The sequence below is a fragment of the Diadema setosum genome, chromosome 20 (assembly GCF_964275005.1).
Source record: "Diadema setosum chromosome 20, eeDiaSeto1, whole genome shotgun sequence".
Lineage (NCBI taxonomy): Eukaryota > Metazoa > Echinodermata > Echinoidea > Diadematoida > Diadematidae > Diadema > Diadema setosum.
In genome coordinates, this window is record NC_092704.1 from 5,592,738 (window position 1) to 5,605,526 (window position 12,789).

Genomic DNA, 12,789 nt, shown 5'->3' on the forward strand with positions numbered 1-12,789 from the left:
TCTCGGCCATTTCAAAACCGATTTTCATCGAATAAATTTTTGATACCCCTTAGAACTGCATGCTCTTTGACATCTCATAGAGTGGTTTCTGAATATCTCGCAAAACGTTAAAAGCTAAATCCGCACCTCGACCAGAACTGTACACACCCTTTAACCTTAAACTTGTGCTGAGCCGAAAATCAAAAGCTCAAGCCCTCCCCCCCCCCCCCCCACCAAAGAAAAAAGATGATAAATAAATAAATAAGATAAAGTGAACAACAACAAAAAATGTATCCATGGACATACAGTGTACCATGGTGATGACATCATTCCCTATCAAAGGGATTGCTGCTCTTTGTTGATAACCTTTGACTTCCCAGATGTATTGAAATGGCCTAAAGTCAAAAAATTTGCCTAAGTTATAATTACTGTCATGGTAACTGACGTTACATACTGGTATGACGTTTCGGTAACTGACGTTACACATTTTGATGGGTTCATTTGACTCTCCAGTATGCCAAGTATCCTTATTTTCTGGTATTGAAAGGAAGGCATATGGGCATACATTAGAAATCCTAAGTTACTTCATACAGCTCACTTTCTTTGATGAATAAAGTTAAAAATTCCTTGTTTTTGGTAACTGACGTTACATCCATCATTGTCAAACTAATTAAAAGGTTTTATAAAATTCTTTAAAGCAACCAGCTTTTTCTTTCTATCATGTGGTAAAAGACTTGTCTGGTCACTGCATGCATATAAAAGATTGTTGTTTAGAGTACTAGTAAAGTGGATATACAGAGGGTAAATTATGTGACAATACACTCTTTCTTACCACTGAGTTATAGGCATATTTTGGCAGCCATTTTGAAAATCAAAATGGCCGCTTTTATTGAAAAACATAATGATTCTTAAAACTTCAACTCAAGTATTGTCTGAAAATGTATGGTGTTTGAAACAAATATCATTTTGAATTTTCGGCATCTGTGTCCTACATACCGTGGAATTGCCCAAATGTTCCTGTACCCTCGTCAGAAGCACTCATATTGTTGGTCCCGCTGTTGTAATTTCCAAATCAATGGAAGAATCTTTGGGCAAAAATTGTACTAAAAAGCGGCCATAAAATTATGATATCAAATTAAGGAGGGGAAAGTGAACTAACTACCACAAGTACCTATTAAAGTTTCTCACACATTAATGCTTGAACACAGCAATACCATAACAGCTTTTAAATGAATTTAGCGGACTCTCCGCTATACCTGAACAGAAAGCAGAAAACTGAAAGCTCTCTAAAATACTGTATCCATCTGATTGGTGCAAAACTGCCCTCTTCACCCTTACCCACGATTTTTGACGACGCTGAATCTGAACACACCACCCTCATTTGAAATTCCGTCTCACACCTGCACATTTGCTGTGCACTGATTGCTTTCGACTTTCAGCGGGGAAGTAGTAAACAGTTCTCAGATATCGAGAGAAGGTGGCATTAGCTATGAAAATCTCTCGAGAGGCAGGAATAGATTAGTGCTGATCAGTCACATCGGCAACTCAAGATTGCACACATGGTAAGCCTACAACATCAGGAGCCAAAACTAATGACATGCCAATGTACACTTTTTTTGTAGTCACTTTCTTATAATTTTACTACTCAGGGTTTAAAGTTTAAATTATGGCAACGAATCAAAAATAAACAAACAATGACGTGTATTATATTTGTATGCAATTGTCATTTAATAAATTGATTATTGTGAATATGTCATTCCTTTGAGGCAATTTGGCTGTCTTACCTAACTTTACATTCTCAATGATTTTTTTTTTATAGTTTCATTTAGAAACTTAAACACAATCATCTTTTAGCCATGGAATTTGATGAAGAACAAGGAAATATAATGGAAAAAACCCACATGCATGCACAAGACATAAATTGGTCTGAACAGTCTTTCAGCAGGGAGGTGACCCACCTCCCTGCTTTCAGGGACTCCATGTGGAAGTACATGTACCATTGACTTTGTATGCAAATGGTAGTCACTGAGTGATAACAGAGTGATGACAGAGATACTTATAACCTATGGCTTGTTATCACAGACCAAACACACCATGGGGCTTCTGCATATGAATAAAGAATTAAAGGACAAGTTCACCTTCATATGTGGATTGAGTGAATGCAGCAGTATCAGTAGAATACATCAGTGAAAGCTTGAGGAAAATTGGACAATCCGTTAAAAAGTTATGAATTTTTAAGTGTCTGCGCAGTATTCCTGCTGGATGAGAAGACTATTACAGTTTGTGACGTCACTACATAGAACAATGTACAGAAAATATCTATAAAGAGAATTAAATTATTATTTTTTTTTTTTAAATAAGTTAGTACAACTGTACACACTCTCTGAACTTGTTACTGACATAATTGTAACCTGGGTAAAACCATTCCCCCTGAAAGAGGCCAAGTCAAGTGTTCTCTTATCAAGCGAGATAAGTGAAAATATGTTGAATTTTCTTTATAGTCATTTTCTTTATATCATTCTACGCATGTGACTCACAAGCATTGAAGTAGTCTTCTCATCCAGCGATGGCGGTAATGAAACTTTAAGAATGTATAACTTTGGAACAAATTGTCCGATTTACCTCAAACTTTCACTGATGTGTTCTACTATCAATACTGCAGTGCATTTACTCAATTGACATGTAATGAAGGTGATCGAGTCCTTTAGGAATGTCAAAAAGCCAGTTCAGCCTGGGAAGAAGACTGGGGATGTGAGAAAGAGGAGCTAGGAAGGAAGAGAGGCAAGGGAGAAGCGCCGGCTAAGTGAGTCATTCCACAGGATAGCAAGCATGCGCTCCTTCCTTCACCACAACACACAACCTACCTACCACACAACCTACCCACCACAATCCCACCACAAGTCCACCACTAGATCTGCTTTTTTAGGGCCTCATACGCACATGCACACACACACACACACACACACACACACATACACAAACAGAAACACACACACACACTACTACACATGAGGGCTTTTTTGCAAATTTTTGCTTAGTCCCGTACCAATGGTGGGGATAAGGGGGGCCTTAGCCCCACCGTTGGTACCAGACTTACCTTAGCCCACTTTCTGTTTACACTTGTTTTTTCCAAAGTGGGCTAGCCCCACCGATAATCCCGTATTATCTGGCCCTGCAAAAAAGCAGGGTTAGCACCGCAATTGCGGTGCCAAGCAAGCGAGTGTAAACAGAACGAAAAAATAATCCGGGGCTAAGCAACGGAGACAAAGTCAAACCCCCCACTGACCAATCAGAAACGAGGTAATCAAGTGCTGCCGGCGCGTGCGTGTACTTGTACAGTGCACAGCGTAATCATGAATATTCATGTGGTTTAGAAAGTACGGGACTAAGAAATACGAGTGTAGAAAGGTCAGTTTTCTTCTTAGTCCAGGACAAGAGCTTAGTACGGGATTTATTGGCGAGTGTAAAATGCTGGAAAAATTGGTACGGGACTAACAATAGTCCTGGGTCAGAGAAAGTACGGGGTTAAAGGGGATGGCTAGTAACTGATCAGTGGGAATCAGTGGGAATGCTGGAGGATGATTGTTCCAATCCTTGTGGGATTCATTTAAGAGTACACTATATATCTATTCTTGTGTGAAAATTATTTGCTTCAGAATGGTCTCATATTCAAGTAATGTGCAGTTTAATGTTTCCAGGTAAGCGTCCCTGGTCAGTGACGGGGCATTAATCTGCACATTACTTGAATATGAGACCGTTCTGAAGCAAATAATTTTCACACAACAGTAGATATATAATGTACTCTTAAATAAATCCCACAAGGATTGGAACAATCATCCCTCAGCATTCCCACTGATTCCCACTGATCGGTTACTAGCCATCCCCTTTAAGAAACGCAAGTGTAGAAAGGGCTATAATCACTCATTTTCAAGTCACATCAGGCTTATATTGCCATCTCGAATTTCACTGCATTTTGTCATATCTACACAATGTTTTCATATACTTGTTCAAAATGTTGTTGAAGAGCAAAATTTTGTGCAGAGTTCAAGTATTATTCAAACTCAGTGATTTCAAGCACATACCTACAACTGTACATGTACAGCTGTATGTACCTCAATGAGTAGGCAAGTGTGAAAGGCCATGATCAGTCCATACTACTGCAGGTGTGCCCATCTAATCCAGGCACACTACAGTTAAATAGGAGAGGGGTTAAACTTTCATTATATCTATACAGATCAAGATCTTACTGTATTATACAGCTGCATGCACTACATCCTACTTTTTATGATCACATTGGTAGAGAAATGCATGTTTCAACAATGTTTGTTTGTCAAAACTTTAAATGGGACTGAAGTATACGATACTACAAATTGTATTCACCAGGGATTTCCCTGAGAATACCCATTTCACAGAAAGCTTGATCACATAGAAGATATAACAAACACTTGTGATTTGTCCCTCTAGAGCCCAATGTTGTGGTCATTGGAGATCTTTTTCACTTTGATCCCTGTTTGTAGGTTGCTTCATGTCATTGACAGGTAGATGAAATGGCAAAAATGTAAAGCAGAGTTTTAACACTTTTCACTGAATATTTACAATGCAAATGATCAATATGGAAGGCTGAAGGATTTTCCTACAATGTATCGCATGCCAAGTACTGCAACTTACATTCTAGCCAAACGACATCTGTCATCAATTCAATGATGTGCAATGAATCTAAATATCATCAGTGTTTTTAATCATGTCATCTCTTTAATCTTGAAAAGCTTGAAATCAATCAAGGAGTTATCTGACAATATTGATTATTTCCACCAACTTGAAGAAAGATCATGAAGAGCATTTACCACTAGTGGAAATCAAGCAATGGCACTGAATCTTTTTTGTTTAAAAAAAAATCAAATTAAGAAACAAAGTGATTTTTTTTTTTTTAGTGGCTGCTACTAGTTACTCTGCTTGTTAAATCTCACTCCAACTGCAGTTAAATGTAAAAATAAGTGATAATGCTTGTTGTACAAGAAATGCAGATATCAAACTTTTAAAACACAATGCATGTTCGAAGCAAGATGAAATAGATATTGCTTATGATTCAATTAATCTTGGCAAGATTTCTATACATGTAACACTCCTCCATATCTCCCTTGACTGTATTATCCTGTTGTCCAAACTTATCACCATAGCATGGGAGTAGGAGCAGGATTCACAATCCTAAGCCTGGATGAAGTTTTCCACATAATATATCGAAGGTATTTGTTAAGGAGGGCGTGCAATTTTAGTAGGGGTACACGTTGAACTATTTTCAAAATCTTTTGCCAATATACAAGTTAGTCCCATGACAGTTTATACACATCCATACAATATAGCGGACCACCTTTCAGACTGCAGTATAAATTCTGTAATCTATGCTCTCAAAATTTTGGCACATTATAGCACATACATCCATCTACAGTGACCAATTGTGTAACATGCATTATTACTGATTTCAAGTCAGCATACGTTGTGTACATAACTTGTAGTGCTTGATGTCAATGCCATGATCTATAAAGTATAAAGAGTCATGTCAATCACGCACACCTGCAACAGAACATATATCATCATTAATACAGACCTGTGTCTAGTACTACATGATCTAGAGCATTCTAGATTATATCTCGTCCCAGTAGCAAAATCTACATTGACCATTATGATCAAATGCCTTGAATTGCCGTAAAATACATCTACTATACGCAAACACTTTCTGAATTTGGTCCTGAACTACACTGTACAGATGTACTAGTACCAAAGTCTGTAGTAGAAGCTTGAGGTGAGAAAAGCTAGGTGCCAATTAAAAAAAAAAAAATAGAAAAGCACTCGGAGAGCGCAGACCTCTGCCAAGCCAGCGAACTAATTACCACCATGTGGTTTACATACGGTACGTTGCACAACCGATTGCCCTCCGTACGGCCGTGCAAGGGGTGAGCTCGCACGCCCAGCCGTATGGAGGGCAATCGGTTGTGTGACGTACATGTAAACCACACATGCAACTCATATTTTCGGCAGAGGTTTATTTTGTATGTATTGCAAACTCATTTTCAGACAATTTTATTGTATTTGGAAGGTAAGAAAGTGATTTGATATTGATGACCTTTGTACGAGTATAGTACTTTGCTGAGCTCGAGTGCGAGAGATTGATGAGAGTTTACACTGTATTCCGACTGTCACTGTGCTAGCATACATGTACTAGAATTTGGTTCCATCATGACGTGCGACGCAAAAACGGTAAATGCACGTTTTAACCTCCTCCTTCCTTGGCCGAGGAAAAAGTGTTGCAATTTCTTGTTTATATTTGATATGAGAAATGAATCTACAGCTGCTTACAGGCTACAGCACTTGCAGGTTCGTTACATTTTTTTTTTTCTTTTTAAACTTGAGATTCCCATTCTTAAGGGAGCATCAGATCGGTATCATGGGCAATCATGGATCTAAAACCCTGTTGTATGTAGTGCTCCATTCGTGTGCAAGCTGCGTTCGCAGTTTACTTTCAAGACAGAGAAAGATCCGTCTGTCCGGAGGACTCTTATATTTTGCCATTAGGCTGCTTTCAAATAGAAGTATACTATTCGGGTATTCGGGCTCGTTTTTCGAGGGCACGCGAATAGCTTGAATCGAACGATAGGATTTCCTCACACCGGTTCACATAAGAGGGCACTATTCGAAAGTACCGAATACCTGCGAAAAGTATAGCAAAGTGGGAATCGAGCTTGTTCGATTTTCTTGCAGCGTATACCGTCTCTCGTTTATGAAATAATGACACTTTTGGTCTGGATTTGCCCGTTAGCAAATATAAGCATGTAGACCGTCATTCTGATGCAGTTTAGAAATTGTTAATAAGATTTGCTGCGATGTAGGAGGAAGAAATCCTCACTACATGGGATGGTGAGTTGACGGTGCGGGTGATGGTGTATTCGGTGCTCGAATAGCGAATAGCGAATACCGAATACTTCTATGTGAGACTGTCCTCCGTAGACAGAGGGGATCCGTGAAGCCAGACGCAGTCTCCGCGGAACATTCCCCGACGGACAGATACAGACCGATCTTTCGGTCAATTTACTTTCTAGCCATGCATGGTACCACCGCCACTGCCGCGCTGCGCGTGGTATGGCCTGTAGAGCTGCTACACAGTGCTAGAGATGGTGGAAATATATTTTTCATTACTTAAACGCATAGAACAATTCCCCATAATCTACGTACCACCACCAGACTGGACGCACACATGACAAACTAATGTTTAGTGAAGCAAAGAAAAGCAAACAGCGACTTTGCATATAACGGCAGACCGAACCACCCTGGCCATGACCGGCCACGACCAGTGCATCCTGATCCTGGGCATAGCAGCAGTCGCATCGCATCGAGTCGTGCTCTCTACACATGCTTTCCACCTGACACAGCACGAGTGTACACCAACATCCAACAACGGCACTCGACACTCCAAACACAAAAGTCATCGCCCTACCCAGCGCGTGCCTGGGTGGCGCAGTGTAGCACAGCCGGGCCTGCTGCTACAGCAGTGATCGCTCGATAATCGCAATGTGTGCTGTGATACAAGGCAGCAATGTTTTGATTGTTAACGGCAAAATCGAGTCATAAACAGAACTGTAAATATCCAGATCATTACCTAAAACTGTTTTAATTTCGTAGCTTTCCCTAGTATTCGGCCATTGCTGGGCAGTTGGAGGTTCCGAGGCGGGAGCAGCAGGGGCTCCTGGGGTAGTTCCTGTGGAGCTCGCCATGATTTCAGTTGGATGGAGATCAATTTTGCGTGTGTATAGTTTCTGTACGTACGTACGTGTGCAATGCGCATGTAAAATGCGGTAGGTATGTAGTGCACAGTGTGTGCACGTTAGCGTTGTGTGTGTGTTGCAGATGGGAAGCGCAATTTCTGTTGGTTTTTGTGCAGCAACGAAGTGAAAATGCAAAGATTGTAAGAGCGAGTGCAAATACTAAAAGTGCTAACAATACACTGTCGGTCGCTCATTGTGCACGACACAAAGTTGCAAGATTGTGTGTGGGTGTCAGTGGCGCGGCGTATCTAGGGGGGGGGGGGGGGCAAGGGGGGCACGTGCCCCGGGCGCCATTCCTTGGGGGCGCAAAAAAAACGAAAAAAAAAAACGAAGAAGAAGAAAAGAAAAGAAAAGAAGAAGAAGAAGAAGAAGAAGAAGAAGAAGAAAAAAAAAAAAAACTCGCCCGGAAGGGGGAGGGAGAATGGTGGGGGGGGGGGGGGGGGACAGAAAACCAAATCAAACAAGATATAAACAAAACATGATGATGACGCGAAAAAAAATGACAATGTTTATTGTGTTCACAAAAAATTCCATGTTCTGTGAGCTGAAATACAAAAAAAAATTTCGGCTCGCTCGCTGCGCTCGCTCGCCAAAATTTATATAAAAAAGAAGGTAAGAACAAAACGTGATGATGACAAAATGACAGTGTCTATTGTGTTCACACATGTCATTTTATATTTAGCAGGCAAAATGTTTCACGGAGCAGCGGCTGCAATTTCATTAAGCGATCGCCAATTGGATCAAAAGAGGGCGTCAACGGTTTCGAACATACGGGGGGGGGGGGCGCAAAAAAACAACAACAAATCAAACAAGATAAGAACAAAACGTAATGATGACGCGGAAATATACAAATTTCGGCTCACTCGCTCGTAGAGTATATTTTCAAGTCCTCAGTTTGTTGGTATAAATCGTTTATATATATATAAAAAAAAGATAAGAACAATACGTGATGATGACGAGGACATTTACAAATTTCAGCTCACTCGCGCGCACTAATTTAGAGTATTTTTTAAAGTCCTCAGTTTTTTGGTATAAATCGATAGGCTGTCACTATATCTTGATTAGAATTGTAAGATTTGGTAAGCAAAAAATGACAAGAATTCCACGTTTTGTAAGCTGAAATACAAAAATTTTCGGCTCGCTCGCTGCGCTCGCTGGCCAAAATCTATCAAAATTCATTACATTTAAATCACCCTCAAAAGATATCCCTTTTAAGTGCTTGAAAAAGCATCATGTGGACTTTGTTTACAATAAATTCCCTACCGGGATGGGGTTGGGGTTGAACACTTTTTCAGAAATTAGGGGCGCAATTTTCGTGCTTGCCCCGGGCGCCGTTTTCCCTAGATACGCCACTGTGGGTGTGGATGTGTGTTCTCTATGGAAGTGTGAGTTATCAAAACACATACAGTGTAATGAGAAGTCACACAAATTAAGTCTGTTTCTCTCATATTTACCCATTAATATTTTTACTCCAAAAGATGAACATCAATACATGAGTTCAGCTATAGCCATAAGGATATCGCTTGTCTGCGATGGGAAGGAAGGAAGGAAGGAAGAAAGAAAGGAAGAAAGAAAGAAAGAAAGAAAGAAAGAAAGAAAGAAAGAAAGAAAGATTATTGTTCCGATTATTATCGTCCATGCCTTCATTTGCACGTGATATCAATATTCTTGATTAAATGACCAGACTACTGTGCATTTTTGTTTATTATCACATGGATGGTCTTTGCCGAGATAAATTAAGTTAAGAAATGAAGAGGAAAAGCAGACATAACCATTTTTATCGAGATATCTGAGATTTGGCTCCTAATTATACATATATACATGTATATTGATATATGAAGAGTTTGTTCGCAAAAACAAGCATGAACAAACTCTTTATATATATATATATATATATATATATATATATATATATATATATATATATATATATATATATATACATATATAAGTATAATAATTATATATAAATTTGGAGAACTTCACAATATCTTTCAAAATCTCTTGTTAAAGAGTGCGATAGTTGAAGAGTTTGTTTGCAAAAACCGATAAGTCCATATTTGCCAAATGGAGATATTTGCGATTAAAGGTCAAGAAAAATAGAGAGAATAATAAGAAAATTGTTGCTTCTTTTGACCATAACTTCAAAAATATACCTTTATATGTAGTGAACAATATGTCATTTAAAAAGTATTATTTTGTACTTTATGATGATCAGAAAATACAAGATTTTTTTATTATAACCTCTAGAATATTCCTTGTTAATTATATCACAAGTGAGGTATACACTAGTACTGGAAAGGTTTGGTTTTGCTCTATCTGATGATAGAATCACTTTGAAATGTTTAAAAATGCATGATGGCGCTTAGCTCATTTTGCAATAAAACTCTTTGACTGTTTTCAAATACAATCTCTTTATATTATATGCTAACGAGCTCAATGAGTTTGACGTCATGTCAATTGTTAATTGTTGTATTGTTACATTCACTTATTGGCAATCGTCGTTGTGAAAGATTTTATTCAACACCTTAAACGCTTGGATTCATTAAACAAATTTTCATCTGCGCTGATAGAAAGCTGGGGGCAGAAACTGTTGTTTACATACCACCGTAACAAACATCGACAAGGTTAAAAGTGACCATGATCTTTGCGGAAGGTGAACATTCCCCTAAGCGGTGTAAAATAAACAAAATATACTTATGCACATTATTCAGCCAAAGAATGAAAGCGAACGCCCCCCCCCTCCCTTTGTCGATCCTCAGTTTTGTTCATAATATTACCGAGGGATTGAACTAGCCATTTAGACAACAATCAATGTCCACAACTTCTTATTTGACCTGATTTTTTTTTTCTGAGTTTCGTTTTCCTTTTGTGTTTGCAACTTTTCTTTTCATTTCAAATTTTTTTCTTCCTACATGCTATGCTTCTGCATGTTTATCCATCTTGGCTATACTCCTAATTCATTTGCACCCAGTGTTTTAGTTTGCTGATTTCGTTTTCCCTTATAGGGGAAATGTTTGATCCGTCATTTCACCTCTTTTTCCATCATTTTATATTCGATAAATATATACTTTTTACGCAAGGATGTAATGTCACGAAGAGAATATAATTATAAAAATGATAGTCTAAAAAGAAACACACACACAGACACGCACGATATGAATGGAATGCGATTCTGGCACCCCCCCCCCCCCCCCATTAGCATTGCGATGGCGGTCTCCTGTATTTCTAAACTCTTTAAAAGAGATTAACAACAAGTATGATAACGTTATCAGTAAACCCCAGGGCAGATTGTAGTATACATATATATATATATATATATATTGGTTTAGTATTTCTTTGAATGAATGTAATTGTACCTTGTCTTCATCACACTTCAATCCAGCATCCAATTTGCGTCTTGTAAAACAGAGTGTCACGTTAGTTTTGTGTATGTTTGGAAAATGCAGAAATAAAAAAACCAACAAATCAAACCAAACCGAACCATTCATTGACTATATACGGAATTAAGGCGCACGCCATTTCACTGCAGCTCGAGACAAACTAATTGTTTAGTCCGTGATTCATGATGCTGTCGTAACGAAGCACATACACATTGTCATTTCCGCGAGGTTTTCGATCGCTTTTCGTCAGAAGAGACTAAAATACCTGCATCTTTCGTTGACATTAATTTTGATATCCAATGCTTCCCTGGTATTTCATAACACTCTCCAAGTATTTTGAGACATCTGGGCCCCATTTCATAAAAGATGTTAGGATAGCAACTCTTGCTGGAGTGGCAACTTCCCGTAGCAACAGCCAATCAGGAAGCTGGATTCTTGTCATTACCATGACCATTGCCATTCCAGCAAGAGTTGCTATCATATCACATTTTTATGAAATGGGGCCCGTCTGTACATCTCAGCCTATCTTTGCATGGTTATAACTAATATACGCTCTATATAAAACTACCAGCGAACCTTTGTGGTGACGCACATATTGATGCATTGCTTAGCTGATCTGCTGCAGCAGATCAGCTGATACTATATTCGAATAAACTTCCATTGATTCCAGTTGTATTAGTCAGTCACAAACTTCCAATCTTAATTTCTGATATGGAGTTTGCATTGTATGGCCGCCAAACAAGGACTTTGCTATTCCTGCGTGACAGATCACGCATGAATAAACATCATCATCCAAGCACGGGAACCATATCACGGGATCGTTTGGGTCCGACGAATTTACTTCGTCATAACCGGACCCTCGTTTTATATGACACTGAAAACACACTCATGAATGTATACACTGATAGATTATAATATGACGCCACATTGTAGTGAATAGTAAAGCATGAAATGAGACAGGAATTAAATGTGCTGTGTGAGTTCATGTAGTCTCGCGAAAACGAAAGAAAAATAATCTGTTCTTAAAAGCGCTTGTGGTAAAAATTGGTTAACCTATCAAGTTCGACAGTCTCAGATCATATTCGAACGTATAGTCAGATTTTCCTCAAATTTTACTATTCAATGTATTCTGATATTATTGTTATCAGTCAATCCACTATGCAAATATATTTGGAATTCATACCCCTTAGTAACGAAATACTACGCAGGTGAAAAGTCTACTTTGTGGGACGGAGAGAATAATGCTATATACAGGTATACTAACTTTATTCTCCATCTCAAACCTATCTATTTATTAAAAAGATAATGCACTTAAAACGATTTTAGAGGATCATGGATGATGGGAACTCTTGAATGTATGTGTGAGTGCATATCTGTATTGCTCGAGTCAGGGAAAGTATATATAGCCTTTTGCCAAGGCCCTCTCGCTGCTGTATGGTATAATGGTGATCGAATGGGGGTGAACGAAGCGAGCTCAGCTGAGTAGTCGCGCTCGGCTGGGCGCGCTTCGCTCGTCCGTAATAGTCATTACAGCGAGAGGGCTTTGCCAAAAGCCTATAGGGAAAGCATAGTGATTCATTGGTATACTATATTTAGAACATTACATCGCT

At 38.8% G+C, this 12,789-nt stretch overlaps 1 protein-coding gene across 1 annotated transcript in view; it reads right to left on the reverse strand.

The window, feature by feature from the left end:
- The window catches only part of LOC140243281 (STE20/SPS1-related proline-alanine-rich protein kinase-like), a 37,565-nt gene extending 29,811 nt beyond the window's left edge, over nucleotides 1-7,754 (reverse strand). Inside the window, exon 1 of the mRNA XM_072322950.1 lies at nucleotides 7,631-7,754. Within this exon, the coding sequence (XP_072179051.1) occupies nucleotides 7,631-7,745 (115 nt within the window). The 5' untranslated portion in view covers nucleotides 7,746-7,754. The remainder of the gene's footprint in view (nucleotides 1-7,630) is intronic.
- Nucleotides 7,755-12,789: the final 5,035 nt, after the last annotated feature.